Source organism: Thunnus albacares, chromosome 17 (genome assembly GCF_914725855.1).
Source record: "Thunnus albacares chromosome 17, fThuAlb1.1, whole genome shotgun sequence".
NCBI lineage: Eukaryota > Metazoa > Chordata > Actinopteri > Scombriformes > Scombridae > Thunnus > Thunnus albacares.
The window spans coordinates 25064305-25090686 of record NC_058122.1 but is presented as its reverse complement, the minus strand read 5'-3'; the positions used below and the strand labels follow the sequence as shown (position 1 = coordinate 25090686).

The window sequence follows — 26382 nt, the reverse complement described above, 5'->3', positions numbered from 1 at the left end:
CCTAGGGGTTGGGCCCCTACAAAAGGTCCCTGGATAAATCTGAGGGGTCATGAGATGATTAATGGGAGAGGAAAGAAGAAAAAACAAAGTTCTGATACACAAATCTGTTTTTAGTCTTTGGACTTTTTCTCTAATCTTTGATTTTTGCTGAAATATTGGATCATTTGAACATTTATTGAAATCAAAACAAAAGCCAAAAAGGTTGGAAACCACTGGTTTCATCTTTAACAATGTTTTGTATTTTAAAAGCTTGTTATATTATCCATTGTGTCAAATCTTCATCTGAAAAGTAACTAAAGCTGTCAGATAAATGAAGTGGAGTAGAAAGTACAATATTTCCCTCCAAAATGTATTGGAGTGGAAGTATAAAGTAGCATCAAATGGAAATACTTAAGTAAAGTACAAGTACCTCAAAATTGTACTTAAGTACAATACTTGAGTAAATGTACTTAGTTATTTTCCACCACTGAATATAAAATAGATTTGAGTTACATTTTTAAAATTTCTATAACACTTTACAGAAGCAGTTTTAATTAGTGATGAAATGAGAAGAAATTACTTGTGGGGCTTTAAAAATACAGTTCATCAAGCATCAAATACCTCTTTGTGTTTCCTCGGACAGTGTTTCCCTGTTGAGCTGTGGTGGAAGTAAAGTAACAAAAAGAGGGACTTGGGCACTGAACAGACTGTAACGTTGAAAGATATCTACTTGATTTGACTCATTTGGATGACTGAAGATTCATATTAGCTTCAGATAAACTTTTAAATACATGTTTGCACAGATGTGGATTTTGTCCATGATTACAGCAAGAAAAACATGCCAGTGTTTATTTGGGCTCTTGACTGTTGTTTTAGGACCGACTTGAAAAATTGAAAAAAAGTAAAAACCAGGACAAAATCAAAATAATTGACCATGTGACCCTTCAGCCAATCACATATTAGTGATGCTATCAGATAGATTTCACTTAGTTTTGGAATATTGGGGCCATATGAATAACTTTAAACATGTATTTTGATTTGTATATAGAGTTTATAACCCACCTAGTTCCTCATTTCAAATCTCATCTGGTACCACACTAAAGTGACACGTATTGACTATAATTTCCCTTGTTTGTACCATTTCTCTTTCTGTAGCATGAGGAGGCTACAGCTGCATCTCATTATGCAATCCTGTGTTGTGTAAAGGCAATAAAGCTTAACCTTGAACCTTGATTGTGTTTGATCTTGGTTGCTGTAAACTCAGAAGGTCCCTATTATCTGCCCCCTACTCTTATCTTCATCTCCTAATCTAAACATCATGGCTTGAAATTATAAGAGAATCATGAACACAGTCCTAGCAAACATGCCCCTTTGGGGCCCATGTGGAGCCACTACGGGATGCAATCCAGGTGGGCTGTGTGGGCCCCACTGCAGGGCCGTAGCATGCTCCCTTAGGGGCATACCATGGGCCAGCTCACAGTGTGCCCACAGTATGCCCCTAACTGGGCATGCTGCAGCCCCACTGGGGCACCACCTGGACCCCATTGTGTGGGGCCCGCACGTGCCCCACATTTCAGGCCAGTGACAGGGCCCACAGTGGGCTGGCCCTGTTTAAGTTTATGTTTTGAATTCTACATTTATTCACAGCCAGGTTAGAAGAAAAAATGACGGACAAAAAAAGAAGAACATATATTGAAAATTGAGTACAAAACTAAGCATGTGGATTGAACACTGAATAAAATGCTAAAACAACTTTCTTTTTATAAAACAGAACAATGACCACATAGAACCACATTAGAATACAATAAGTACCTAATAAATCAATCTCCTCAGGGGCATCAGTGAATCTCTACCATTTATCTTCTGGTCCTTCTGTTCATGGAGAACCACAGTGTTAAATACTAGACAAAATAAATAAGAACAAACAAAAAATCAGAACACAAGGTCTTAAACACTTTACAGAAAGTATTGACTATAATTTCCCTTATTTATGCCATTTGTCGCTGTAAAATATAAGAGAATCATGAACAAACTACAACACATTTAATATGAGAAGATACTTGAAGAAATCTGTTTATTGATTGTTAAAGTCTGTGTTCAGAATTTACATTTATTTGGATTCATCAGGAATACATACAAGAGCTACATACATGTTGAGATGGGTGTTACAGATCATGAAACAGCAAGACTATATTATAAAATGAAAACATTACAACAATAAAACATTTCAAAAAGGTAAAACAGTGTTATTACAGTGTGTCCTGCAGACTCTGTAATAATGGACTCAATTGATGAAACACTGTCACACATTAAATTTCAAACAAAAGGCAAAAAACAAACAAGATGCTGATATAATTTGATTTCAGTGTCAGATGATTAAAGCGCAGTAAACACCTAGTAATACAATCTACTGCACATATTCCGATAGTATTTATAATTAATATATATAATTAATTTATTAAGTATTTATTACTAAATGTGATATATATATACTAAAATAATCTGCAAAATGTATGATATATAGACTAAAGAAACAAAAAAACATGTTGGTTATGTAATCATTGAAAACTGTAATTAGTTAACAGTCATAAGAATCACAACTTAATCTCTAAAGATAAACTTAAATGAGGATGTTCAGTGATTTTCTGCTGTATGCAGGATTAAATTCTCATACATGCACAAAACTGTTTTTTCATTTGTTTTTCACCCACTTGATCAGATGGGAATTTCATTGTGTTTCTATCTACCTCTGTGGATAAAACGGTGTCTCCAGGATAGCTCATTTTTCCTCTGATGTCAGCAGACCCTGATGCAAAGAGTCACGGATTTTCTTCCACGAGTCCATCTCTGATCTCAAAAGTGCAGCTCTGGCTCTGATGAACTGTGAGACTTCGGTTTCGCGGCCTTTAGCCAGACTGACGCTGTCTTTACAGATGGTGAAGATGTCCATACCAATGAAAAGAGAACTGAGCATGATGGAACTAGGGACCTCAAGGGACCCGTTGACCATTTCTTGACCTCCATCTGAGATATCTGACGCCACTGTGGACACGTTACCTAACCCTATGTTTTCCTGGGCCACCACGTTGCCAGCATTTGCAATCTGCTTTTTAGTTTTCAACATTTTCACAGCAGAATGAATCTTTTTTCCAACACCACGCACATCCTGAAGCACCGCGCCTACTTCCACAACCACACCTTCCTTACTTTCGGTGACTGTTTGACTGGACACCTCCCCCAGACACCGCTGGATACTCTTCACATCCTTCATGAAGCTCTTGAGGGCTTCATTGGCTTTCTTTTGATTTGTGCAGTTGACTCCAATCTCTGTGACTTTGGTGATAATCTTGTTAACTCCTCTGGTAACTCCCAGGCCCAGCCCAGTCATTGACAGAGCGAGAGACGCTCCACCTGTTACAGGACTTAATGCCGCCCCAGCGATGGTAAATATACCTGCAATCACCCCCACCGAGCTTCCTGCCACACTGGAGATCTTTGACCCCTTATTCATCCTGTCTAGTTGAAAAGCACTCTCTTCCAGGACATTCAGAGACTTTAGCATCCTGGTATGTCGTTTATCAAACTTTTTGATGAAGCGACGACATGATTCCTCCTTGAGCAAGAACACCATCCGGAAGTGTTGGTCCATCCTGATGAAGAGAAAAGATAAAAGAAGAAAAGAAGAGAGAAAAAAAAGAGTAGACATTGTTAACTATAACATGATATTTAAAAAATACAGTATGAAAAACACTTGGGATTTTGTACATGTTTTCCACATTTATTTAACATACACTATAGGAGGCTAAAGCAGCAATAAATAACCTCAGCAAAGATGAGCACAAAATAGTTACAAGTCATAAAATCTGTATAGCAAATATAACAAAACACAGAATCTGGGCTCAATATACTGACTAATTTAGAAATCCCTTTTTTAATCAAAGAAGGTCTTCCTGTCTCTTTTCCACCTCAACCAAAACTATCTCCAGAAACTTACATGTTCGATATACAATATACTAATAGTTGGATATAACAGCCATAATTTAGTTACTAATCATAGAGTTGGTGGGTCAATCCCTGGCTCCTCCTTTCCATGTGCCGAAGTGTCCTCAAGTAACACACTGAACCTTGAAAATTACTCTTAATTTGTATGAACAGGAAGTCACTTTAGACAAAAGCATTTGCCAAATGAGCCACATCAAGATGTAATTTTTGTTAGATAAGTAACTGTGTTTTGGTAATTATCATTTTATATGTTACCCAATTTAATACTGGACATTTAAGGTAAAGAATTGAAGCAAAAGAGAGTCTCCCCCCCCTTTATCTGCTATTTAAACAGACATGGTAAGTTGGTCGCAGTTATTTAGCACAATTTCCTTCTCATTTATACACTTCAACATGTGGAAAGAAGAAACAGGGGATTGAACTACAAACCCTCCTGCAGTCAATGGATGTCCTGCTCTACCAGCTGAGCCACAGTCATCAACATAAACTGTCATGTGTTCTTTATAATCAGGGTCATATTGCCCCCTAGTGTCCTTTCAGTGCATCTGCATTCTTTTATCAATAAACAAATAACACTTGATCATTGCTAGACTGTGCTAGTTATAATATAATAAGAGATCAATTCATCACTGGGAATGTAATCCTATTTGTCACTGAATTCAGTGTTTAAAGGACATTTATTATATCAGACATAATGTATTTTACTCTTTGTAAAATACTTTTGTCCTTGTTTTGGCTGTATATCCATGTGTATCTCCTGAACAAAAGTACTTTTTGTACTTTTGTTGTCTGTAAAGTCTATTGAACACTACAGTACACTGACATAATACTGATTAGATGTTGTTGATGAAATAGAAGCAAAAGTAAATTAACTACTTGAACCTTTCAGTATTGCGTTCTAAAGACAACTTCCAGCCAAACCTCTACAGGATATTTGTGCTTTTGGATGCCCAATAATTTTGTAAACATCTGTTCTATACAACATGTTTTTAAATATCTGAAATACCAATTATAGCTCAAACTGTCTCTACTATTGAAAGTGTCGACTACATTTCAGAAATACACAACTTTGCACAACTGCAACGAGGTAATATTTTAGCACCACCAAACCTCTTATTATCACTTCATGCTTACCTGATTTCATTAAGCTGATTAATGTGACGAAGCATCCTTTGTATGTCATCTTCAGACAAATCAAGATCTACCACAGTTTCCATATTCATCCTCAGGCAAAACTCACTGAAAGAGCTGTGAATTATATAATTATACCATTAATTTATAGATATGATTTCAAATCTTTTGCACAATCAGCATATTATTTCAACAAAAAATAGAAGGCGCTGTTCATGATTGAAAAATTTTACCTTTCCTCTAACTTGTCACAGATCTTCTGGGTGGTCTGGATGTATTTGTCCAACTGATTTGCCAGCACTTCCACATTCTGAAGTTTGGGAAGGAAGAAGGCCTTCGCATCTCTTTTAAAGGCAAGGATGAGTGGGCAGACCAGCCGAGCAGCAGTGATGACATCCTGAACAGTGCCAGAGCTGATGTCTTGGGGCAGATGTAACACCTGGTTCTCCTCCTCAAACACATGCAGCGAGGTGACCGCCAGCCCCTCCACTGCATCCAGGAAGCAGTTGAGCTTCTCCAGGCCTCTCAGAGTGACCTTCGACACAGCAGCAAGCTCCTTCTCCAGCTCTTTACGCCTGCTGTCTGCAGTCACGAGGGTCACCTTGCTCTTCATATATTTCACAATAGCCTTGCCTTTGTTCTCTGACTGTTTAACATGGCCGATGCTCAAGTCAATTTCATCAGCTTTGTCTTTAATGTCCCTGATCGTTTGTAACTCTTTCTTCCTTGCATCTTTCCATTCAGGGAGGCTCTCACTGAATTCTGTTAGCGTGTCAATATCAATGAGGGTTTCTTTTTTGTACTGGCACAAGGCCTTCTGCAGTTTTCCTCTGTAAGACAAAACAACAAGGTCTGTGTAAATAGATAGTTGTCCAGGAAGTGAAATGTGCAAACAAATGAAAAGAAAATCTCATCAGGGACTTGCAACACCTACTTTATCTCCACACTAGTTATGCAAGTCAGTGCAGGAGAGAGACCTGACAGGAGACCTTTTTCAATAATAAAAGATAAACACCAGATTTTAAATCCAGTGGAACACTGATACATAAATGGTTTGAAAGGTGATCAGATCCAAATTAGCACACCTCCCAACACTCCCGCTTTTCGCAGGAGTCTCCCTATTATTAACCCTTTCTCCCACTTTGCTCCCAATTGGTAATTTCTCCAGTTAATGCCCATTTAACAGTCTAGACCTGCTCTATGTCAAAAGTGCCCTGAGATAACTTTTGTTATGATTTGTCACTATATACATTTTTTTTTAAATTGAATTAAATTGGATTTTATGATGATACAAAACAAATGGGGGCTCCTCAGTTTCTGTGTGAGATGGTGACCTGGTAACCCAACCCAGAAGCAGAGGTGAGCATGCGCACCTCAGTTTGCTGCTGAAAATGAGAGGAGGGGCTGGTTTGTCTCATACGGAAGAGGATTCTTGCCACATATGAAAATTATATTTGAGTTCTGAGTTTAAATTCTGAATTTTAGCTGAAACACATTCACTTTATTGTAGTGGATACGTTTTGTTGATATCTTTGTGTTGTTTTTGTTGCATTTATAACCCCCACCGACACACGCACACCCCAAGTATAATATAATATACAGTTTTGGTGTTTACAATATAAAATATGTCAAATATATTAATTACAGGTTGATTTGGATATAAAGTGCATATTGAAATTACTACACAGAGACAGCAGTAGTTCAATGATTCAAAACTTACCTTTCCGCAGACATTTGTCGTCTCTCAGTGTCTTCTTCCCTTATGTACTAATATGGGACTATTCCAATACAGATATTGAGCAGTCCCAACAAGCCCCACCCAACCCAAAACACTTCCTTTTTCTGCTGAAAAGTTATTCGGACTATGACATGAAGATTTAGATTTATTATTGAAACCAACAGTCTTACAGTGATGCCTGCCACCCTATTTCCTTCTGTTTCCATCCAAAAATACTAAAATCTATTAAATATTTCACACTTGTAAATATGTAAACACATGAATTAATTGATAAATTGTAAATTCTAAATAATGTTTATAATAAAATCTACATGACTGTGGCCATAAGAGAAAGGAAAACATCATTTATTTGACTGACTGTTATGTTTGCACTGTTTCCATCCATGAAACTTTGACTCAGTTTGTGAGTCTTTGCTGCTGTTCTGTCTTGTTGCTTTCTTACTTACACTTTCTTTTTCTGTGGCTACCAGTTTATGCTTAGTCTGTTTATCTTCTCCTTTTGTCTCAGTGTCTTCCTCTGTACAACCATAATGACCAAGTAAACTTTCTGTTCCTGGTTTAAAGTTTAATAAAATGATCACGTAACCTCTGAGTAAAAGTGTTTCATTGGTTAAAAAGTAGCTTAGACAGAAAACATGATCACTGTTATTAGTCTTTGGAGCCGTTTTTAACCAAACTAACATACCCAAACTCTTATTGGTGAAAGAGTGCAGTCAGCCAGTGCAGCAGTTTGACTCACTGACTTGTTTTTATGTTTTTGGACAACAGAGGAGGTCTACAGCACAGAGGAATACAGACATTTGTAAAAAAATAAATAAATAAATAAATGAAAAAAGGAAAATCACCAGCCTTATCATTTAATTTTTACCTCATTACTGTTTTCAAATTGCAAAGATTTTACCTTATTATCCCACTATTATTGATAGGATATGACCCTTATATAATGTGTTTATTGTGAGTAGATTAGCCTATTGTTACCCTGTATTACTGTGTTATTACTGAGATGATTATGTATTTTTTCTTATTGACTACATTTACATTTACATCATGTCAGCTCAGCATATCTCTTTTGATCCTGCTTAAAAACGAGTTGCAGGCTTGACATGGTAGCTGTCTGAAATTGGGACGCTGCTACACCACATGTATGACGTTTTGTTGCTTTTTGCTTGATTAGTTTAAATTATCACTGCAAATAAAGATTAACAGACTTTTCCCCTCTTTTCTTCTATTTGAGGAGGTTTAGGCCACCTTGACCAGCATGTGAAATTGTATCTCAGACTTACAGGAAATCAGCGTCAGACCTCTGCAGCTGTTACACGGCTTTGAAGGAAGTTGTATACGTGCCGAGTGACTGGATATAATTTTGTGTAGGTTGTCAAAAAAGGTCAGTATGTTTATGTATAAAAGAAATTTGACTCCAGATTCCAGTGGCTCTCAATGTACAACAATGTTCAGGAGATACACATGGATATACAGTCAAAACAAGGACAACAAGCTGAACAGAGATATGTAAACATAAATGTATGACTATTATTTACAAGCCAGTAGGTGAAAAAAATAGATATATACATATAGAAACAACAAATGGACAACAACATACATGTCTATATACAGTTACAGTAACAGTAACAGTTTCTGTAGATTGTCAACAAGTAGTGTAAAGGTGTTTAGGACTGCTGAAATAAATATTGAATGAAAAAATAAGTTACTTCATATACATATAGTAAGTGGTTATGCACAGGATATGCACATGTACACGTCTGTGAACAATATATACAGCCTGCTTAAATATATATTTGACAGTGATGGATGACTGATTTAACTGTTCATCAGTGCAACGGCGAGAGGGAAGAAACTGTGTCTGGTGGTTTTGGTGTAATGTGGTCTGTAGCACCTACCAGAGAGAAGAAGGTGGAGCAGGTTATGTCCAGGATGTGAGGGGTCTGCAGTGATTAATGATTATGAGTGACGTGTCTGTTAACACAAATGAGAAAAGTCTTCCCACCTCCTGCGTAGGTCCTGCAACTGGCCACATAAAATGAGCATCAGTATTGAGACACAGATCTGTGGTGTAGACTCATTATGCACCTTTCTGTGTCAATTTGTCAAGTCCCCATGTGAATACTGCTCACTAAAACAAGTTGCAATTTGTTCAACAGATAGCAAAGTCTGCATGCCAGAGTAAAAATGTTCTCTGAAATTGCATGGCTCTAAGCATATTCTGAAAACTTAAAGTTGTTCTCTTCAGTGAACTGTCTTTCCGGTCAGTCTGCAAAGATTTGTTTCCATTGATGATACAAATCTTATAACTTCAACTTAAAAATTTAATTCACTAATAAAAAATGTAAATACAGGATTGGTACCTTGGTAGAAGCAGTGACATCACAACCAGTTGGCAGCCAATCATGGTCCAGTATGCAACTTACACAAGTGTGATGTGGAAACTTGAAACCTCTAGAGCACAAACACTGAGAATGAACTTTACAGTGAAGTAGGAGACATCTTGTGTCCAGCAGTTGAAGTCAAGTCAAAGTAGAGTATTTTAGTATAAAACTTACCAAACTAAACTAAACTAAACAAGACTAAAGGTTTAAGACAAAGAGAAAAAAGAAAGTCAATCTGTGTCTTACATTTACATGCATTTATTGAATACAGAACTTTTCTCAAGTCAGAATAACAAGATGGTAAAAGTAGTGAAACCAGTGATATAGTTTCATCATAAAATCAAAGCATTACAAAAATAAGACACTGCAAAGACCAAAGCAGGTATCTCCATGGACACCACATCTTTGGAAAACTGCTTCCGTTTTATGAAACAATAGATTAGATCCAACTTTGTCATTGTTCAGAGTACGGGTACAAAGCAAATGAAATGCAGTTAGCATCCAACCAGAAGTGCAAAAATACGGTATTATTTACAGATGAGTGCAGGAAAGTAAGTGCTACGGCATAATTGATGCTATATCTTCAGAGAAAGTTAAGTAAATATCACAAAAAAACGGTGAGACGTTGAGCCTCACAATGTGCACGCACCACAATATCCCACACTGTACAAAGAAAAACAACAAACATCAAAACACATTTATTTTGGCTATTTGGTGTCTAATTAATGAAGCAGAAAAGGCATCTAGCATTACTCTAATACAATCTAATCTAAGTATTGTGCTCTCTTTATGTGGTAAAATATACACTGGAGCATTGGACATGATAGAAAATGACAACTCTTGTGTTAAAAGTAGTTTTCTTATTTTTCACATATCATTATTCTATCACTGAATGGCAGATATAATGCATTATGTGTTTAAACACGCTTTAAAGTTGGCAAAATGTATATAAATCTAGTCAAGGAAAACACATACAGACTCAATTAATCGGTTTGTCATTAGAAATGCAGCTAATTAAGAATTCCTCATGAACAGACTTAAATGATGTTCAACACTGATCAATGATTTACAGCTGTTAGCAAGATTGAATTTCCATACATGGTTCATTCACTTTAATCAGAGTTGTCAAAAAAGCACTTTGTGAGACTACTGCTGGTTCTACTGTATTACACAAGACTGTTTTTCTTTCACTTGGAAAAAATACATCCAACCGCCCCGACCGAGCTTCCTGCCACACTGGAGATCTTTGACCCCTTATTCATCCTGTCTAGCTGAACAGCACTCTCCTCCAGGACATTCAGAGACTTTAGCATCCTGGTATGTCGTTTATCAAACTTTTTGATGAAGTGACGACATGATTCCTCCTTGAACAAGAACACCATCCGGAAGTGTTGGTCCATCCTGATGAAGAGAAAAGATAAATTTAATAATAAAGAAAGATAAAAAAAAGAGGAGACACTGTTAAGTATAACATGATATTTAAAAATACAATATGACAACCAGTTTGGTTTTTGTACATATTTTCCACATTTATTTAACATACACTATAGGAGGTTAAAGCAGCAATAAATAACCTCAGCAAAGATGAGCACAAAATAGTTAGAAGTCATAAAATCTGTATAGCAAATATAACAAAACACAGAATCTGGGCTCAATGATCTGACTAATTTAGAAATCCCTTTTTTAATCAAAGAAGGTCTTCCTGTCTCTTTTCCACCTCAACCAAAACAGTTTCCAGAAACTTATATGTTCGATATACAATATACTAATAGTTGGATATAACAGCCATAATTTAGTTACTAATCATAGAGTTGGTGGTTCAATCCCTGGCTCCTCCTTTCCATGTGCCGAAGTGTCCTCAAGCAACACACTGAGCCATTAAAATTACTCTTAATTTGTATGAACAGGAAGTCACTTTGGACAAAAGCATTTGCCAAATGAGCCACATCAAGATATATTTTTTGTTAGATAAGTAACTGTGTTTTGGTAATTATCATTGTATATGTACCAATTTAATACTGGACATTTAAGGTAAAGAATTGAAGCAAAAGAGAGAAAGATTTGTGCTTTTGGATGCCCAATTATTTTGTAAACATCTGTTCTATATGTTTTTAAATAGCTGAAATACCAATTATAGCTCAAACTGTCTCTACTATTGAAAATGTTGACTACATTTCAGAAATACACAACTTTGCACAACTGCAATGAGGTAATATTTTAGCACCACCAAACCTCTTATTATCACTTCATGCTTACCTGATTTCATTAAGCTGATTGATGTGACAAAGCATCCTTTGTATGTCATCTTCAGACAAATCAAGATCTACCACAGTTTCCATATTCATCCTCAGGCAAAACTCACTGAAAGAGCTGTGAATTATATAATTATACCATTAATTTATAGATATGATTTCAAATAATGTCTTTTGCACAATCAGCGTATTATTTCAACAAAAAATAGAAGGTGCTGATCATGATTGAAAGATTTTACCTTTCCTCTAACTTGTCACAGATCTTCTGGGTGGTCTGGATGTATTTGTCCAACTGATTTGCCAGCACTTCCACATTCTGAAGTTTGGGAAGGAAGAAGGCCTTCGCATCTCTTTTAAAGTCAAGGAGGAGTGGGCAGACCAGCCGAGCAGCAGTGATGACATCCTGAACAGTGCCAGAGCTGATGTCTTGGGGCAGATGTAACACCTGGTTCTCCTCCTCAAACACATGCAGCGAGGTGACCGCCAACCTCTCCACTGCATCCAGGAAGCAGTTGAGCTTCTCCAGGCCTCTCAGAGTGACCTTCAACACAGCAGCAAGCTCCTGCTCCAGCTCTTTACGCCTGCTGTCTGCAGTCACGAGGGTCACCTTGCTCTTCATATATTTCACAATAGCCTTGCCTTTGTTCTCTGACTGTTTAACATGGCCGATGCTCAGGTCAATTTCATCAGCTCTGTCTTTAATGTCCCTGATCCTTTGTAACTCTTTCTTCCTTGCATCTTTCCATTCAGGGAGGCTCTCATTGAATTCTGTTAGCGTGTCAATATCAATGAGGGTTTCTTTTTTGTACTGGCACAAGGCCCTCTGCAGTTTTCCTCTGTAAGACAAAACAACAAGGTCTGCGTAAATAGATAGTTGTCCAGGAAGTGAAATGTGCAAACAAATGAAAAGAAAATCTCATCAGGGACTTGCAACACCTACTTTATCTCCACACTAGTTATGCAAGTCAGTGCAGGAGAGAGACCTGACAGGAGACCTTTTTCAATAATAAAAGATAAACACCAGATTTTAAATCCAGTGGAACACTGATACATAAGTGGTTTGAAAGGTAATCAGATCCAAATTAGCACACCTCCCAACACTCCCGCTTTTCGCAGGAGTCTCCCTATTATTAACCCTTTCTCCTGCTTTGCTCCCAATTGGTAATTTCTCCAGTTAATGCCCATTTTACAGTCTAGACCTGCTCTATGTCAAAAGTGCCCTGAGATAACTTTTGTTATGATTTGTCACTATATACATTTTTTTTAAATTTAATTAAATTGGATTTCATGATGATTCAAAACAAATGGGGGCTCCTCAGTTTCTGTGTGAGATGGTGACCTGGCAACCCAACCCAGAAGCAGCGGTGAGCATACGCACCTCAGTTTGCTGCTGAAAATGAGAGGAGGGGCTGGTTTGTCTCATACGGAAGAGGATTCGGGCCACATATGAAAATTATATTTGAGTTCTGAGTTTAAATTCAGAATTCTAGCTGAAACACATTCACTTTATTGTAGTGGATACGTTTTGTTGATATCTTTGTGTTGTTTTTGTTGCATTTATAACCCCCACCGACACACGCACACCCCAAGTGTAATATAATATACAGTTTTGGTGTTTACAATACAAAATATGTCAAATATATTAATTACAGGTTGATTTGGATATAAAGTGCATATTGAAATTACTACACAGAGACAGCAGTAGTTCAATGATTCGAAACTTACCTTTCCGCAGACATTTGTCGTCTCTCAGTGTCTTCTTCCCTTATGTACTAATATGGGACTATTCCAATACAGATATTGAGCAGTCCCAACAAGCCCCACCCAACCCAAAACGCTTCCTTTTTCTGCTGAAAAGTTATTCAGACTAAGACATGAAGATTTAGATTTATTATTGAAACCAACAGTTTTACAGTGATGCCTGCCGCCCTATTTCCTTCTGTTTTCATCCAAAATACTAAAATCTATTAAATATTTCATACTTGTAAATATGTAAACACATTAATTAATTGATAAATTGTAAATTCTAAATAATGTTTGTAATAAAATCTACATGACTGTGGCCATAAGGGAAAGGAAAACATTATTTATTTGACTGACTGTTATGTTTTCACTGTTTCCATCCATGAAACTTTGACTCAGTTTGTGATTCTTTGCTGCTGTTCTGTCTTGTTGTTTTCTTACTTACACTTTCTTTTTCTGTGGCTACCAGTTTATGCTTAGTCTGTTTATCTTCTCCTTTTGTCTCAGTGTCTTCCTCTGTACAACCAAAATGAACAAGTAAACTTTCTGTTCCTGGTTTAATGTTTAATAAAATGATCACGTAACCTCTGATTTAAAGTGTTTCATTGGTTAAAAAGTAGCTTAGACAGAAAACATGATCACTGTTATTAGTCTTTGGAGCCGTTTTTAACCAAACCAACATACCCAAACTCTTATTGGTGAAACAACATGTCAACCAGTGCAGCAGTTTGACTCACTGACTTGTTTTTATGTTTTTGGACAACAGAGGAGGTCTACAGCACAGAGGAATACAGACATTTGTAAAAAAATAAATAAATAAATAAATGAAAAAAGGAAAATCACCAGCCTTATCCTTTAATTTTTACCTCATTACTGTTTTCAAATTGCAAAGATTTTACCTTATTATCCCACTATTATTGATAGGATATGACCCTTATATAATGTGTTTATTGTGAGTAGATTAGACTGTATTACTGTGTTATTACTGAGATGATTATGTATTTTTTCTTATTGACTACATTTACATTTACATCATGTCAGCTCAGCAGATCTCTTTTGATCCTGCTTAAGAACGAGTTGCAAGCTTGACATGGTAGCTGTCTGAAATTGGGATGCTGCTACACCACATGTGTGACGTTTTGTTGCTTTTTGCTTGATTAGTTTAAATTATCACTGCAAATAAAGATTAACAAACTTTTCCCCTCTTTTCTTCTATTTGAGGAGGTTTAGGCCACCTTGACTACCATGTGAAATTGTATCTCAGACTTACAGGAAATCAGCATCAGACCTCTGCAGCTGTAACCACGGCTGTGAAGGAAGTTGTATACGTGCCGAGTGACTGGATATAATTTTGTGTAGGTTGTCACAAAAGGCCAAGTACAGTATGTTTATGTATAAAAGAAATTTGACTCCAGACTCCAGTGGCTCTCAATGTACAACAATGTTCAGGAGATACACATGGATATAAAGCCAAAACAAAGACAACAAGCTGAACAGAGATATGTAAACATAAATGTATGACTATTATTTACAAGCCAGTAGGTGAAAAAAATAGATATATACATATAAAAACATACACAAGTGTGATATGGAAACTTGAAGCCTCCAGAGCACAAACACTGAGAATGGACTTTACAGTGAAGTAGGAGACATCTTGTGTCCAGCAGTTGAAGTCAAGTCAAAGAAGAGCATTTTAAAATTTCTTCTTTAAAATTAGTGTCCAAACTCAATTTTCTAGAATACAAATAAAACTTACCAAACTAAACTAAACTAAACAAGACTAAAGGTTTGAGACAAAGAGAAGAAAGAAAGTCAATCTGTGTCTTACATTTACATACATTTATTGAATACAGACCTTTTCTCAAGTCAGAATAACAGGACAGTAAAAGAAGTGAAGCCAGTGATATAGTTTCATTATAAAATCAAAGCATTACAAAAATAAGACACTGCGAAGACAAAAGCAGGTATCTCCATGGACACCACATCTTTGGAAAACTGCTTCCGTTTAATGAAACAATAGATTAGATCCAACTTTGTCATTGTTCAGAGTACGGGTACAAAGCCAATGAAATGCAGTTAGCATCCAATCAGAAGTGCAAAACTACAGTAATATTTACAGATGAGAGCAGGAAAGTAAGTACTACAGCATAAGTGATGCTATATCTTCAGAGAAAGTTAAGTTAATATCCAAAAAACAATGAGACGCTGAGCCTAACGATGTGCACCAACACAATATCCCACATTGTACAAAGAAAAACAACAAGCATCAAAACACATTTATTTTGGCTATTTGGTGTCTAATAAATGAAGCAGAAAAGGCATCTAGCATTATTATAATATGATCTAATCTAAGTATTATGCTCTCTTTATGTGGTAAAATATACACTAGAGCATTGGACATGGTAGAATATGACAACTGGAAGTATTGTTATTTTTCACATATTATTATTCTTAATTAAAAGTATCACTGAATGGCAGATATAATACATTACGTGTTTAAACAAGCTTAAAAGTTGGCAAACAGTATATAAATCCAGTCAAAAATCATACACTCAATACATCAGTTTATGTCATTAGAAATGCAGCTAATTAAGAATTTCTCATGAACAGACTTAAATGATGTTCAACACTGATCAGTGATTTACAGCTGTTAGCAAGATTGATTTTCCATACATGGTTCATTCACATTAATCAGAGTTGTCAAAAAAGCACTTTGTGAGACTACTGCTGGTTCTACTGTATTACACAAGACTGTTTTTTATCCTTTTTTCATCCACTTCGTCAGATGGAAATTCCATTTCTGTTTCTTTATCTTTCTTGATCTCCATCTCTGGCTCAAATGGTGTCTCCAGGATAACTTGTTTTTTCTCTGATGTCAGCAGACCCTGACACAGCGAATCACGGATCTTCTTCCATGAGTCCATCTCTGAGCTCCAAAGTGCAGCTCTGGCTCTGATGAACTGTGAGACTTCGGTCTCGCTGCCTTTGGCCAGACTGATGCTGTCTTTACAGATGTTGAAGATGTCCATGCCAATGAAAAGAGCATTGAGCCCGATGAGACCAGCCCTGGCTGACTTGGTGAGAGCAAGGGACCCTTTGACTGCTGCCTGACCAACATCTGGGACATTTGACGCTACTGTGGGCACGTTAGATAACACTTTACCTTTCTCGGTCACTAGCTTTCCAGCATTTGCAATCTGATTTTTACTTTTCAACATCTTCATAGCAGAGGCAGCATCAGCAAGTGAATCTATGTTTTTTCCAACAACACCAACTTTACAAAGCACCGTGCTTACTCCCGTAGCCATATCTTTCTTACTTGCTTCCATGTTGGTGATTGTTTGACTGGACGTCTCCCCCAGACAATCCTGGAGACTCTGCACATCCTCCATGAAGCTCTGGAAGGCTTCACTGGCTTTCTTTTGATATGTGCGGTTGACTCCAGTCTCTGTGGCTGTGGTGACAGCGCTGTTAACTCCGCTGGTAATTCCCAGCCCCACCCCAGTCATTGTCAGAGTGAGAGACACTCCAGCTGTTGCAGGACTTAATGCCAAACCAATGATGGAAAGAACACCTCCAACCGCCCCCACCGAGCTTCCTGCCACACTGGAGATCTTTGCCCCCTTATTCATCCTGTCTAGCTGAACAGCACTCTCCTCCAGGTCATTTAGAAACTTTAGCATCCTGGGCTGTTGTTCATCAAACTCACTGATGAAGCGATGACATGATTCCTCCTTGAGCAAGAACACCATCCGGAAGTGTTGGTCCATCCTGACGAAGTAAAATATAAAATAAGAAATCAAGAAAGATAAAAAAACAGGAGACATTGTTAAGTATAACATGATATTAAGAATACAATATGAAAATCAGTTAAAAAAATCAATCAATAAATCATCTCAGAAAAGATGAGCACGAAATAGCTACAAGTCATAAAATCTGTATAGAACAAAACACAGAATCTGGGCTCAATATACTGACAAACTTAGAAATCCCTTTGATAATCAAAGAAGGTTTTCCTGTCTCCTCTCCACTTCAACCAAAACTGTCTCCAGAAACTTACATGTTCGATATACAATATACTAATAGTTGGATATAACAGCCATAATTTAGTTACTAATCATAGAGTTGGTGGGTCAATCCCTGGCTCCTCCTTTCCATGTGTCTAAGTGTCCTCAAGCAACACACTGAGCCATTAAAATGACTCTTAATTTGTATGAACAGGAAGTCACTTTGGACAAAATCATTTGTCAAATGAGTCACATCAAGATGTAATTTTTGTTAGATAAGTAACTGTACTTTGGTAATTATCATTTTATATGTTACTCAATTTAATACTGGACATTTGAGGTAAAGAATTGAAGCAAAAGAGAGTATATCTGCTATTTGAACAGACATGGTAAGTTTTGCTGCAGTTATTTAGCACAATTTCCTTCTCATTTATACACTTCAACATGTGGAAAGAAGAAGCAGGGGATTGAACCACAAACCCTCCTGCAGTCAATGGATGTCCTGCTCTACCAGCTGAGCCACAGTCATCAACATAAACTGTCATGTGTTCTTTATAATCAGGGTCATATTGCCCCCTAGTGTCCTTTCAGTGTACCTGCATTCTTTTAACAATAAATGAATAACACTTAATCATTGCATATATTTTCAATGTTTCAGGTTTACATGATTCATACAGACTGTGCTAGTTATAATATAATAAGAGATCAATTCATCACTGGGAGTGTAATCCTATTTGTCACTGAATTTAGTGTTTAAAGGACATTTATTATATTAGACATACTGTATTTTAATTTTTCATACACTGAGAAGTTTTTTGCTGTAAAGTCTATTGAACACTACGGTACACTGACATAATACTGATTAGATGTTGTCGACGAAATAGAAGCAAAAGTAAATTAACTACTTGAACCTTTCAGTATTGCGTTCTAAAGACAACTTCCAGCCAAACCTCTACTGGATATTTGTGCTTTTGGATGCCCAATAATTTTGTAAACATCTGTTCTATACAACATGTTTTTAAATAGCTGAAATACCAAATAAAGCTCAAACTGTTTCTACTATTGAAAGTGTCGACTACATTTCAGAAATACACAACTTTGCACAACTGCAATGAGGTAATATTTTAGCACCACCAAACCTCTTAATATCACTTCATGCTTACCTGATTTCATTAAGCTGATTGATGTGACAAAGCATCCTTTGTATGTCATCTTCAGACAAATCCACATCAAGATCTACCACAGTTTCCATATTCATCCTCAGGCAAAACTCACTGAAAGAGCTGTGAATTATATAATTATACCATTAATTTATGGATATGATTTCAAATAATGTCTTTTTCACAATCAGCGTATTATTTCAACAAAAATTAGAAGGTGCTGTTCATGATTGAAAAATTTTACCTTTCCTCTAACTTGTCACAGATCTCCTGGGAGGTCTGGATGTATTTGTCCAACTGATATTCCAGCACTTCCACATTCTGAAGTTTGGGAAGGAAGAAGGCCTTCGCATCTCTTTTAAAGTCAAGGATGAGTGGGCAGACCAGTCGAGCAGCAGTGATGACATCCTGAACATTGTCAGGGCTGATCTCTTGGGGCAGATGTAACACCTGGTTCTCCTCATTAAACACATGCAGTGAGGTGACTGCCAACCTCTCCACTGCATCCAGGAAGCAGTTGAGCTTCTCCAGGCCTCCCAGAGTGACCTCCAACACAGCAGCCAGCTCCTGCTCCAGTTTTTCATGCTTCTTTTTGTCTTTGATATCTGTCACCTTCCTCAACTCTTTCTTCCTTGCATCTTTCCATTCAGGGAGGCTCTCACTGAATTGTTTTAGCGTGTTAATATAACTGAAGGTGTCTTTGGTGTACTGGCACAAGGCCCTCTGCAGGTTCTCTCTGTAAGACAAAACAACGTCTATGTAAACTAATGGTAGTTGTCTGAGAAGTGAAATGTGAAAACAAATTAAAGGTAAATCTCATCGGATACTTGCAAGACCTACTTTATGTCCACATTAGATTTGCGAGACAGTGCAGGAGAAAGACCTGACAGAACCTCCTTTTTCAATAATAAAAGATAAACTTTATTAAACTGATCAAGAACACCAGCTTTTAAATTCAGTGGAACACTGATGTGGCTTTTCATAGCTTTTGAAAGGTGATCGGATCAAAATTAGCGTATCTGCCAATAGTCTTGCGGGAGTCTCCCTGTTTTTAACCCTTTCTCCTGCTGTGCCTCCGATTGGTAATTTCTCCCGTTAATCAACCAATTTCATAGTGACATAAATCAAATCGGTGCTCTGTGTGGGATGGTACCTGGCAACCCAACCCAGAGGCAGAGGTGAGTATGTGCAAACGACACTGCCTGATATGTATCACTCGTCACTACACTCACTCAAGTTGTATGCTCCGCTTAGTTTCCTGCTGAAAATAAGAGGAGGGGCTTGTTTGTTTCTGCCAGCAGCTAAGTTTAAAAGCATTTGGTGTTATCAGCTTGACCAGCGAGCTGTTCTCATGTAAAACATATCGATGGTGGATGGGAGAAAAACCTCCTGTGTTTTTGAAACCTAGATGTCGACAGGTATAAATTAGGTTGAGCTGATATAGGCTTTTGTCAGGGGATTCCATGTTTTGTGCAAGTCATTTGATATTTATATGCAATAAAAGTGAACAAATTGTCAAATGTTTCTATTTGACAGAATTGTTTTTGTTTTTTTTACAGTATTCAGTGCACAAGTGATTTTTTAATTCAGACAGATCAATTAAAAGCGATACACATATGAATGCCATATATGTATGTATCCACAAATTATATAAAGTAAATGGTTTAAATATAACCCCAAGGCCTGTGAAGACAAACACATTCACCTTATTGTAATATATGTGTTTTGTTGATATCTTTTTGTTGTGTTTATAACCCAACCAACACACACACACCCAAAATATAATATAATTTACAGTTTTGGTGTTTACAATATGAAATATGTCAAATATATTAATTACATGTTGATTTGGCTATAAAGTGCATATTGAAATTACTACACAGAGGCAGCAGTAGTTCAATGAATCAAAACTTACCTTTCTGCAGACATTTGTCGCCTCAGAGTGTCTTCTTCCCTTACGTACTAATATGTGTCTATTGAGATACAGTTGTTGAGCAGCTTTTTAAGACTAAGTCGTTCCAACAAGCAACACCCCACCCATATACTTCCTTCCTCTGTGCAAGTTATTCAGACTGTGACATTAAGGTTTAGATTTATTACTGAAACCAACAGTCTTACAGTGATGTGTTCCACCCTATTTCCTTCTGTTTCCATCCAAAAATACTAAAATATATTAAATATTTCATACTTTACTAATATCAAATATGGAAACACATGAATTCATTGATAAATTTTTAAATTCTAAATAATGTTTGTAAAATCCACATGACTGTGAACTTTCTGTTCATGGTTTAATGTTTAATAAAATGATTACACAGCATCTGAGTAAAAGTGTTTTATAGGTTAAAAAAAAAAAAAAGTAGCTTAGACAGAAAACATGATTTCTAACCCAAACTAATGTGACCAAACTCTGTGTGGTGAAAGAACATGTCACCCAGTGCAGTGGTGTGACTCATTGACATGTTTTTATATTTTTGGACAACAGCAGAGGTTTACAGCACAGAGGAATACAGGCATTTGTTGACAATAAGAAAAATATAGAAAATCACCAACCTTATCCTTTAATATAACAATCATTACTGTTTTCAAATTGCAAAGATTTTACCTCATTATCCCACTATTATTGGTAGGATATGACCCTTATATAATGTGTTTATTGTGAGTAGATTAGACTGTTGTTACCCCGTATTAACTGTTTCATTATTAAAAGTAGTGAAACCAGTGATATAGTTTCATTATAAAATCAAAGCATTACAAAAATAAGACACTGCAAAGACAAAAGCAGGTATCTCCATGGACACCACATCTTTGGAAAACTGCCTCCGTTTAATGAAACAATAGATTAGATCCAACTTTGTCATTGTTCAGAGTACGGATACAAAGCCAATGAAATGCAGTTAGCATCCAACCAGAAGTGCAAAAATACAGTATTATTTACAGATGAGTGCAGGAAAGTAAGTGCTACAGCATAAGTGATGCTATATCTTCAGAGAAAGTTAAGTAAATATCCAAAAAACAATGAGACGCTGAGCCTAACGATGTGCACCAACACAATATCCCACATTGTACAAGAAAAACAAGCATTATTCTAATACAATCTAATCTAAGTATTGTGCTCTCTTTATGTGGTAAAATATACACTGGAGCATTGGACATGGTAGAAAATGACAACTCTTGTGTTAAAAGCAGTTTTCTTATTTTTCACATATCATTATTCTAAATCAAAAGTATCACTGAATGGCAGATATAATACATTATGTGTTTAAACAAGCTTCAAAGTTGGCAAAAGGTATAGAAATCTAGTCAAGGAAAACACATACAGACTCAGTTAATCGGTTCCATCCAGAACAGTGCCAGAGCTGATGTCTTGGGGCAGATGTAACACCTGGTTCTCCTCCTCAAACACATGCAGCGAGGTGACCGCCAGCCCCTCCACTGCATCCAGGAAGCAGTTGAGCTTCTCCAGGCCTCTCAGAGTGACCCTCGACACAGCAGCAAGCTCCTTCTCCAGCTCTTTACGCCTGCAGTCACGAGGGTCAACTTGCTCTTCATATATTTCAGAAAAGCCTTGACTTTGTTCTCTGACTGTTTAACATGGCCGATGCTCAGGTCGGTTTTGTCAGCTCTGTCTTTAATGTCCCTGATCCTTTGTAACTCTTTCTTCCTTGCATCTTTCCATTCAGGGAGGCTCTCACTGAATTCTTTTAGCGTGTCAATATCAGTGAGGGTTTCTTTTTTGTACTGGCACAAGGCCCTCTGCAGTTTTCCTCTGTAAGACAAAACAACAAGGTTTGTGTAAACAGAAGATAGTTGTCCAGGAAGTGAAATGTGCAAACAAATGAAAAGAAAATCTCATCAGGGACTTGCAACACCTACTTTATCTCCACACTAGTTATGCAAGTTAGTGCAGGAGAGAGACCTGACAGAACCTCCTTTTTCAATAATAAAAGATAAACACCAGATTTTAAATCCAGTGGAACACTGATACATAAGTGGTTTGAAAGGTGATCAGATCCAAACTAACACACCTCCCAACACTCCCGCTTTTCGCAGGAGTCTCCCTATTATTAACCCTTTCTCCTGCTTTGCTCCCAATTGGTAATTTCTCCCGTTAATGTCCCATTTAACAGTCTAGACCTGCTCTATGTCAAAAGTGCCCTGAGATAACTTTTGTTATGATTTGTCACTATATAATTTTTTTTAATTCAATTAAATTGGATTTCATGATGATACAAAACAAATGGGGGCTCCTCAGTTTCTGTGTGAGATGGTGACCTGGCAACCCAACCCAGAAGCAGAGGTGAGCATGCGCACCTCAGTTTGCTGCTGAAAATGAGAGGAAGGGCTGGTTTGTCTCATACGGAAGAGGATTCTTGCCACATATGAAAATTATATTTGAGTTCTGAGTTTAAATTCGGAATTCGAGCTGAAACACATTCACTTAATTGTAGTGGATACGTTTTGTTGATATCTTTTTGTTGTTTATGTTGCATTTATAACCCCCACCAACACACGCACACCCCAAGTATAATATAATATACAGTTTTGGTGTTTACAATATAAAATATATCAAATGGATATAAAGTGCATTTTGAAATTACTACACAGAGACAGCAGTAGTTCAGTGATTTGAAACTTACCTTTCCGCAGACATTTGTCGTCTCTCAGTGTCTTCTTCCCTTATGTACTAATATGGGACTATTCCAATACAATTATTGAGCAGTCCCAACAAGCCCCACTCAACCCAAAACGCTTCCTTTTTCTGCTGAAAACTTATTTGGATTGTGACATGAAGATTTAGATTTATTATTGAAACCAACAGTCTTACAGTGATGCCTGCCACCCTATTTCCTTCTGTTTCCATCCAAAAATACTAAAATGTATTGAATATTTCATACTTGTAAATATGTAAACACATGAATTAATTGATAAATTGTAAATTCTAAATAATGTTTGTAATAAAATCTACATGACTGTGGCCATAAGGGAAAGGAAAACATCATTTATTTGACTGACTGTTATGTTTTCACTGTTTCCATCCATGAAACTTTGACTCAGTTTGTGATTCTTTGCTGCTGTTCTGTCTTGTTGTTTTCTTACTTACACTTTCTTTTTCTGTGGCTACCAGTTTATGCTTAGTCTGTTTATCTTCTCCTTTTGTCTCAGTGTCTTCCTCTGTACAACCATAATGAACAAGTAAATTTTCTGTTCCTGGTTTAATGTTTAATAAAATGATCACGTAACCTCTGAGTAAAAGTGTTTCATGAGTTAAAAAGTAGCTTAGACAGGAAACATGATCACTGTCATTAGTCTTTGGAGCCCTTTTTAACGTGACCAATACGCTTCGTGGTGAAGGAACATGTCACGCAGTGCAGCGGTTTGAATCCTTTACATGTTTTTATGTTTTTGAAAAACAGCAGAGGTCTACAGCACAGAGGAATACATTGCAATGCATTTGTAAAAATGAATAAATAAATAAATAAAAAATTTTAAAAAAGGAAAATCACCAGTCTTATCCTTTAATTTTTACCTCATTACTGTTTTCAAATTGCAAAGATTTTACCTTATCATCCCACTATTATTGATAGGATATGACCCTTATATAATGTATTTATTGTGAGTAGATTAGACTATTGTTATCCCGTATTACTGTTATTACTGAGATGATTATGTATTTTTTCTTATTTACTACATTTACGTTTACATTATGTCAGCTCAGCAGATCTCTTTTGATCCTGCTTAAGAACGAGTTGCAAGCTTGACATGGAAGCTGTCTGAAATCGGGACGCTGCTACACCACATGTATGTAGCACGTTTTTTTTGCTTGATTAGTTTAAATTATCACTGCAAATAAAGATTAACAGACTTTTCCCCTCTTTTCTTCTATTTGAGGAGGTTTAGGCCACCTTGACTACCATGTGAAATTGAATCTCAGACTTACAGGAAATCAGCATCAGACCTCTGCAGCTGTAACCACGGCTGTGAAGGAAGTTGTATACGTGCCGAGTGACTGGACATAATTTTGTGTAGGTTGTCAAAAAAGGTCAGTATGTTTATGTATAAAAGAAATTTGACGCCACATTCCAGTGGCTCTCAATGTACAACAATGTTCAGGAGATACACATGGATATAAAGCCAAAACAAGGACAACAAGCTGAACAGAGATATGTAAACATAAATGTATGACTATTACTTACAAGCCAGTAGGTGAAAAAAATAGATATATACATATAGAAACAACAAATGGACAACAACATACATGTCTATATACAGGTTAACAGTTTCTGTAGATTGTCAACAAGTAGTGTAAAGGTGTTTAGGACTGCCGAAATAAATATTGAATGAAAAAATAAGTTACTTCATATACATATAGTAAGTGGTTATGCACAGTATATGCACATGTACACGTCTGTGAACAATATATACAGCCTGCTTAAATATATATTTGACAGTGATGGATGACTGATTTAACTGTTCATCAGTGTGCCGACAAGAGGGAAGAAACTGTGTCTGGTGGTTTTGGTGTAACGTGGTCTGTAACGCCTACCAGGGAGGAGAAGGTGGACCAGGTTATGTTCAGGGTGTGAGGGGTCTGCAGTGATTAATGATTATGAGTGACGTGTCTGTTAACACAAATGAGAAAAGTCTTCCCACCTCCTGTGTAGGTCCTGCAACTGGCCACATAAAATGAGCAGCAGTATTGAGACACAGATCTGTGGTGTAAACTCACTATGCACCTTTCTGTGTCAATTTGTCAAGTCCCCATGTGAATACTGGTCACTAAAACAAGTTGCTATTTGTTCAACAGATAGCAGAGTCTGCATGCCAGAGTAAAAATGTTCTCTGAAATTGCATGGCTCTATGCATATTCTGAAAACTTAAAGTTGTTCTCTTCAGCAAACTGTCTTTCCGGTCAGTCTGCAAAGATTTGTTTCCATTGATGATACAAATCTTATAACTTCAAATTAAAAATTTAATTCACTAATAAAAGGTGTAAATACAGGATTGGTACCTTGGTACAAGCAGTGACATCACAACCAGTTGGCAGCCAATCATGGTCCAGTATGCAACTTACACAAGTGTGATGTGGAAACTTGAAGCCTCCAGAGCACAAACACTGAGAATGAACTTTACAGTGGAGTAGGAGACATCTTGTGTCCAGTGGTTGAAGTCAAGTCAAAGTAGAGTATTTTAGTAATAAAACTTACCAAACTAAACTAAACAAGACTAAAGGTTTGAGACAAAGAGAAGAAAGAAAGTCAATCTGTATCTTACATTTACATACATTTATTGAATACAGAACTTTTCTCAAGTCAGAATAACAAGACAGTAAAAGTAATGAAACCAGTGATATAGTTTCATTATAAAATCAAAGCATTACAAAAATAAGACACTGCAAAGACAAAAGCAGGTATCTCCATGGACACCACATCTTTGGAAAACTGCCTCCGTTTTATGAAACAATAGATTAGATCCAACTTTGTCATTGTTCAGAGTACGGGTACAAAGCCAATGAAATGCAGTTAGCATTCAACCAGAATATCCCAAACTGTACAAAGAAAAACAACAAACATCAAAACACATTTATTTTGGCTACTTGGTGTCTAATAAATGAAGCAGAAAAGGCATCTAGCATTATTCTAATACAATCTAATCTAAGTATTGTGTTCTCTTTATGTAGTAAAATATACACTGGAGCATTGGACATGGTAGTTTGGACAAGTAGTTTTCTTATTTTTCACATATCATTATTCTTAATCAAAAGTATCACTGAATGGCAGATGTAATGCATTATGTGTTTAAACAAGCTTAAAAGTTGGCAAAAGGTATATAAATCTAGTCAAGGAAAACACATACAGACTCAATTAATCGGTTTGTCATTAGAAATGCAGCTAATTACGAGTTTCTCATGAACAGACTTAAATGATGTTCAACACTGATCAATGATTTACAGCTGTTAGCAAGATTGAATTTCCATACATGGTT

General features: G+C 36.7%; 3 protein-coding genes across 3 annotated transcripts; all 3 read right to left on the bottom strand.

Moving 5' to 3' along the window:
* Window positions 1-2486: 2486 nt before the first annotated feature.
* On the bottom strand, window positions 2487-6930 carry LOC122966129. Its single transcript, XM_044330125.1, has 4 exons — window positions 6833-6930; window positions 5346-5942; window positions 5116-5229; window positions 2487-3629 (listed from the first exon to the last, which is right to left on the bottom strand). The coding sequence occupies exons 1-4, from the start codon at window positions 6844-6846 to the stop codon at window positions 2759-2761; spliced, it is 1596 nt and encodes a 531-aa protein (XP_044186060.1). The 5' UTR covers window positions 6847-6930; the 3' UTR covers window positions 2487-2758.
* A 3491-nt stretch (window positions 6931-10421) lies between these two features.
* On the bottom strand, window positions 10422-13251 carry LOC122966996. The gene is made up of 4 exons (XM_044331347.1): window positions 13212-13251; window positions 11726-12322; window positions 11491-11604; window positions 10422-10635 (listed from the first exon to the last, which is right to left on the bottom strand). Exons 1-4 carry the CDS (start codon window positions 13223-13225, stop codon window positions 10422-10424), a joined length of 939 nt encoding a protein of 312 aa, XP_044187282.1. The 5' UTR covers window positions 13226-13251.
* A 2710-nt stretch (window positions 13252-15961) lies between these two features.
* Window positions 15962-23081, bottom strand: LOC122966135. The gene is made up of 5 exons (XM_044330130.1): window positions 23037-23081; window positions 21918-22165; window positions 18641-18992; window positions 18400-18519; window positions 15962-17000 (listed from the first exon to the last, which is right to left on the bottom strand). Exons 1-5 carry the CDS (start codon window positions 23048-23050, stop codon window positions 15971-15973), a joined length of 1764 nt encoding a protein of 587 aa, XP_044186065.1. The 5' UTR covers window positions 23051-23081; the 3' UTR covers window positions 15962-15970.
* Window positions 23082-26382: the final 3301 nt, after the last annotated feature.